Here is a 5,835-nt window from a genome sequence, read left to right as displayed (position 1 = left end):
GGGAGGGGGCGAAGCCGGGGCAAGGTCCGAGTCCCGCGCGGTTACACCTGCGCTCCCGCGGGTTCTTTAAACATCCAAACTGAAAGACGCGAGCGAGGGCGGGGTCGGGCTGAGGTCTGGTCATGTGATCTGGCCTGAGGGGCTCGCGGCCCCCACCCCACAAGAGGGCGTCCCCCACAACGCGTGGTCGACCCTCATTGGCCGGTGGTGAGGCCAATAGAAATCGGCCATCTGGGAACCCAGCGTTCCGAGGCACAGCTTAACATGCTGAGCTGGCAAGGGCCCAATCGAAAGAGACCGCTGTGGCCAGAGACCAATGATCAAGCGTGGTGGGCGGGCCCAGAGGCTGGGTCAAGTTGGTTTGAGAGGCAAGTGGATATAAAAGTACGCGGTCGGCGGCGGCGGCGTCTGTCCGTACTGCAGAGCTGCTGCCTGTGGGTCGTTTTAAAGGGCCCGCGTGCCGCCGCCCCCTCGGCTCGCCATGGTGCTGCCCGTGCCGCTGCTGCTCTGCCTCCTTGGCTTGGCCGTCGCCGAACCCACCGTCTACTTCAAGGAGCAGTTTCTGGACGGAGGTAACGCCTGGTCCCGCCTTGGTACCGCCCCGACGACGGGTTTGGCCTCCCAGCCTGGATATGCGTTGTCGCCTGTAATTACCGCTTAGAGGGCCAACACAGTGGTCCCCCGGGGACTAGAGCCACGGGCGAGCCCTCTTCTCCGTCCCTGGGGAGCGTGGAGGACGCAGCGGCCTCCCGCGGCGGGAGTTAGGGTTCGCCCGAGGATCTCTTAAGCCGCCCGAGATGTCAAACTAGAGGTTGGGGTGGGGAGAGCTGGGGGATCTCTTTCCCTGCCCTCCGCAGCTTATGGCTTCTGGCAGATGTTGGGAGGGGACGGGGGGATCATCATGGCCGCGCTGACCGGTCCCCCTGACCCCCTAGACGGGTGGACTAACCGCTGGATCGATTCCAAACACAAGTCAGATTTTGGCAAATTCGTGCTCAGTTCCGGCAAGTTCTACGGTGATCAGGAGAAAGATAAAGGTGAGAGCCTGGGAGTAGGTGCTCAGACCCAAGAGGACTTCCTGGTGGAAGCTGTAGTTAGCACACAGAGCCTGGCCATCCCCCAGGAGCATGGCAGGGTGGTGGGGGTGGGGGTGGGTCATCTGTATTCCCAGGTCTAGAGTTCCCGGTGGTCAGAGCCCAACCGTGACTTCACTGTTGTCCCCTCCAAGGGCTGCAGACCAGCCAGGATGCGCGCTTTTATGCCCTGTCGGCCAGATTCGAGCCCTTCAGCAACAAGGGCCAGACACTGGTGGTGCAGTTTACAGTGAAGCACGAGCAGAATATCGACTGTGGGGGCGGCTACGTGAAGCTGTTTCCCGATAGCTTGGACCAGACCGATATGCATGGAGACTCAGAATACAACATTATGTTTGGTGAGGGGCCCCGCCCTGGTGCTGATCTCTGTCCCGTTAGTTGGTGGGAGACTGAAATTCCATGGGTTCCTTATAATCCAGAAGGGTGATCTTGATTCCCTAGGAAGCACTCAATCATCGGGCTTTTATGTAGAGGGGGGACTGAGGGGATAGATCGCAGTTAGCAAAAATGGCATGATTGCAGATCTGGACTGTTAATTTGTGTGATCCTATGTAGATGGTTTCCAATTTTACAAACAAGGATATTGAGTTCTAGGGAGTAGGTTTTTATTTTATTTTCTTAAGGCTCCACCCACAATCCCTTAAGGGTAGACTCAGGGTCTGAATCTTATTTTTTCAGTTATGGGAGACCTGAGATGATGAACTAGGTTTTCCTTTTGTAAAGAGGGGTGGGGGGCCTCCCAATAATGGGCAGTCTCTGACTCCTAACTGCATCTGCTCTCCACCTAGGCCCTGACATCTGTGGCCCTGGCACCAAGAAGGTTCATGTCATCTTCAACTATAAGGGCAAGAACGTGCTGATCAACAAGGACATCCGTTGCAAGGTGTGCTTGGGGGTGATGACAAATGGCTGTCATGGGAGGCTCAGAGGCCAGTCTGGTGGGCGGGGCCACTCACCTCCTGCCTTCTTCAGGATGATGAATTTACACACCTGTACACGCTGATTGTGCGGCCAGACAACACCTATGAAGTGAAGATTGACAACAGCCAGGTGGAGTCAGGCTCCTTGGAGGATGATTGGGACTTCCTGCCACCCAAAAAGATAAAGGATCCTGATGCTGCAAAGCCGGAAGACTGGGACGAGCGACCCAAGATTGATGATCCCACAGACTCCAAGCCTGAGGTTGGGGCTTGGGCAGGGGCTCTCCACCACGGAGGGTATGGAGGACAGCTAGTCCGACTCTGACCTTGTCATGTACCCCCAGGACTGGGACAAGCCCGAGCATATCCCTGACCCTGATGCTAAGAAGCCTGAGGACTGGGATGAAGAGATGGATGGAGAGTGGGAACCACCAGTCATTCAGAACCCTGAGTACAAGGTGAGCTTGGGCCTCTGAGTAGGGCTGGGGCTCACAGTGGGGAGCACACCACCTTTTGCCCACCTTCCAGTTCCCTTCTACCTCCACAGGGTGAGTGGAAGCCCCGGCAGATCGACAACCCAGATTACAAGGGCACATGGATCCACCCAGAAATCGACAACCCTGAGTATTCCCCTGATGCCAATATCTATGCATATGACAACTTTGCTGTACTGGGCCTAGATCTCTGGCAGGTGAGTCACAGAGGGAAAAGGAGAATTCCTAGGGAATCTCTAGTGCACAAAGGGTCCCAAGGGGAAAGGAACAGGGTAGGATTCAACCCCAAGCAGGTCTGACTACAAAATGTATTTTCGTGAAGCATTTTTCCTGGTCTTTGTGGCGTCCCCACAGCACCCCCTTTGAAGTTCAACTTATTATGTGCCAGGTACTTCCCAAGTACTTTTATCTGAATCAACTTAACTTTCCCCAACAACAGTAAAAAGGGTCGGATAATCCAGATAGAAACTTAGCTGGCTGGGCTGGCCGGTTACTCATTTGGTTAGAGCATGATGCTGCTAACACCAAGGCCAAGGGTTCGGATTTCCCTACTGGTCAGCCACTGAAAAAAAAAAGAAGGTTATCTGGGACTGAATTTATGTTTGTTTTGGTCACTGATGTACCTTTTGTATGTAGTTCCTGGCATGTAGTAGGTACCTGAAAAAATACTTGAGCTAGGGAGCGAGTCCCTATCTTACAGGTGAGAAAACTGAGGAGAGAGAAGTGAAGTCAGTAACCCAAGGTCATATGGGCATGGGATGGCAGAGCTGGGGTTTGAACCCAGGCAGTGTGGCCCCCCTATACTGTTTGGGTTTTTTTTGACTGCAGTATCTGGAGCACGTAGTAGTTACCGCAGTGTGGGTGGAAGCCCTGTCCAAAGCCAGGGCTATTGGGTGCCACCTGTGACCACCTGTCCATTCATTCCTCAGGTCAAGTCTGGTACCATTTTTGACAACTTCCTCATCACCAATGATGAGGCACACGCCGAGGAATTTGGCAATCAGACGTGGGGCGTCACAAAGGTAGGGGCAGGGGAATCGGTCCTGATTTGGGGGGCAGGCAGGGCTGGCAGGCAGGGGCCAGGTGCTGAGGCATGTGGTCTGTGCGTCCAGGCAGCAGAAAAGCAAATGAAGGACAAGCAGGACGAGGAGCAGAGGCTTAAAGAGGAGGAGGAGGACAAAAAACGCAAGGAGGACGAGGAAGAGGAGGCCGAGGACAAGGAGGATGAGGAGGACAAAGATGAGGATGAAGAGGACGAGGAGGACAAGGAGGAGGAGGAGGAGGACACCCCTGGCCAGGCCAAGGATGAGCTGTAGAGGCCGCACCGCCCGCCTCCAGGGCTGGACTGAGGCCTGAGCGCACCGCTGCAGAGCCGGCCGCGCCAAATAATGTCTCTATGAGACTCGAGAACTTTCATTTTTTTCCAGGCAGGTTCAGATATGGGGTGGATTTTGGTTTTGTTTCTCTTCCCCCCCTTTTTTTTTATTGGTGTTTTGTCTTTGCTTCTCCATCAACCCTCACTCCTGGTTCTCATCTTTTTTCATCAACATCTTTTCCTTCCTCCATCTCCTTCTCTCCCAGGATCCATTAGCTAGCCTCCAACCCGGGGCAGGGGTGTGGAGGAGAAGCCCCAGGCCTGAGATTCCATCTGTTCTCTTTCCTGGAGCCGGGGGGAGGGGGGCAGAAGGGGGGTGGTATCTCCAGCCCCCCAGCACTGAGGAAGAACGGGGCTCTCTTCCTATTCCCTCTCCCTCTTTCTCCCCTGCCCCCGGGACAGGGCCCCTTCTGGATGGGGCGGGGCAGCAGGTTCCAGCTGGGCTCACAGTGAGAATGTAAGAACTAAAAACAAAATTTCTATTAAATTAAGTTCTGTGTTTCAAAAAAAAATATTATAGACTTATGGATTTAAAAATATCTGGTAGTGTATTTATTTTGCTATGCACTCATAGTTTCTTGTTTTGTGCAATTGGATATGTTACCCTTAGAGGGTCCCATCATCAGCTGCCCTCATATCTAGAAAATCTGAGGAAGAACGGGGCTCTCTTCCCATTCCCTCACCCCCTTTCTCCCCTGCCCCCGGGGACTGGGCCACTTCTGGATGGGGCGGGGCAGCAGGTTCCAGCTGGGCTCACACTGAGAATGTAAGAACTAAAAACAAAATTTCTATTAAATTAAGTTTTGTGTCTCCCTCCTGTGTCTCCTTCTGGGGTAGGATGGACATCGGGGAACCAAAGGTGGCCTATTTGGGGGTAGTAGCTCCTGCATAAGTCTCATTTTTCAGCTTCTGAAGAGTTGACTGTGTTCCACAAGATTACAGGGGCCCTTATTTACCCCATACCCCAAAACGAGTGGGAGAAGGAATGTTATAAGTACGGCTGTAAATACTCGACATATTAACTCACTTGAGTCCTTAAACACCAAATTAGTGAGTTTTGGTTCTAGTGCCAGTCCACTTGATGTGGAGACAGGTCCAGAACTTGGTGAGTGGGCAGGGATTTGAACCCACATCCTAGCCACTAACTCATACTATACATTTTAGACAGCCATGTTTACATCTTGTCTATTAGAAGCAATACTACGATGATTGAGCAATTTCATACATTAATACACGCCAGTGGTGTTAAAAGCAATTAATCCATTTATAATCAAGGCGATAGGCTCAGAGATGGTATTTAACTTGCCCAAGGACCTGTAGTCTTCAGGGCCAAATGGGGAAAGAGGTGGACCCAAAAGAGGGAGCAGAGGAGAAAGGCCTGGGCATACCTCGTGGGGTTCAGCTACTTAAAGTCCATTGGGAGGGCTGGAGATAGGGGGGAGTCTGTCTCTTCTTGGGGGACAGAGAGGTAAGAAGCCCTCAACTGGCCCTGGCCTGAGCCTGGCCAACTGGTGGGAGCTTCTAAGCTCAGGGCAGGCATTGGAGGGAGAAGCAGCAGGAGTTGCAGTTGGGCATTGGGTTGAGACCTTGGGTGTCTGGTTCCTAGCTTGGGTGAGTACTTGGATAGAAACAGAAGACCAAGTTTGGAGGCAGGTAATGGTGGGTTCAGAACATAGGAATGTTGCTACAGCCTCTCTGGCCTCCCTACCTCCAGTCACCACTCCTACACTGCAACTAACCAGGAGATCAAGCCTAACCCCACCTCCATCCAGTCCTCTAAAGCAGCCTCTTAAGTTTTGGTGAACCACTTTCCCACTCTCCTTGCTTTTGCAACTTTTTCATGCTTCCACTCCCTCAGGGGTCCTCTGGCCCAGGCTGATCCCCTCCAGGTTCCTCCAGGAGTGGTGCATCCAGAGAGAGTTTATGGAGACAGTCTGTATTCAATATGGGCA

At 53.1% G+C, this 5,835-nt stretch overlaps 1 protein-coding gene across 1 annotated transcript; it reads left to right on the top strand.

Moving 5' to 3' along the window:
- The first annotated feature begins 401 nt into the window (after window positions 1–401).
- CALR (calreticulin) lies at window positions 402–4,395 on the top strand. Its single transcript, XM_008566651.1, has 9 exons — window positions 402–572; window positions 936–1,037; window positions 1,229–1,432; window positions 1,883–1,977; window positions 2,067–2,276; window positions 2,359–2,472; window positions 2,562–2,705; window positions 3,438–3,530; window positions 3,621–4,395. Exons 1-9 carry the CDS (start codon window positions 482–484, stop codon window positions 3,822–3,824), a joined length of 1,257 nt encoding a protein of 418 aa, XP_008564873.1. The 5' UTR covers window positions 402–481; the 3' UTR covers window positions 3,825–4,395.
- Window positions 4,396–5,835: the final 1,440 nt, after the last annotated feature.

The sequence above is a fragment of the Galeopterus variegatus genome, unplaced genomic scaffold (assembly GCF_000696425.1).
Source record: "Galeopterus variegatus unplaced genomic scaffold, G_variegatus-3.0.2 Scaffold259, whole genome shotgun sequence".
NCBI classification, from domain to species: domain Eukaryota; kingdom Metazoa; phylum Chordata; class Mammalia; order Dermoptera; family Cynocephalidae; genus Galeopterus; species Galeopterus variegatus.
The sequence above is the reverse complement of the archived record's forward strand: the minus strand, read 5'-3'. Positions and strand labels throughout refer to the sequence as shown.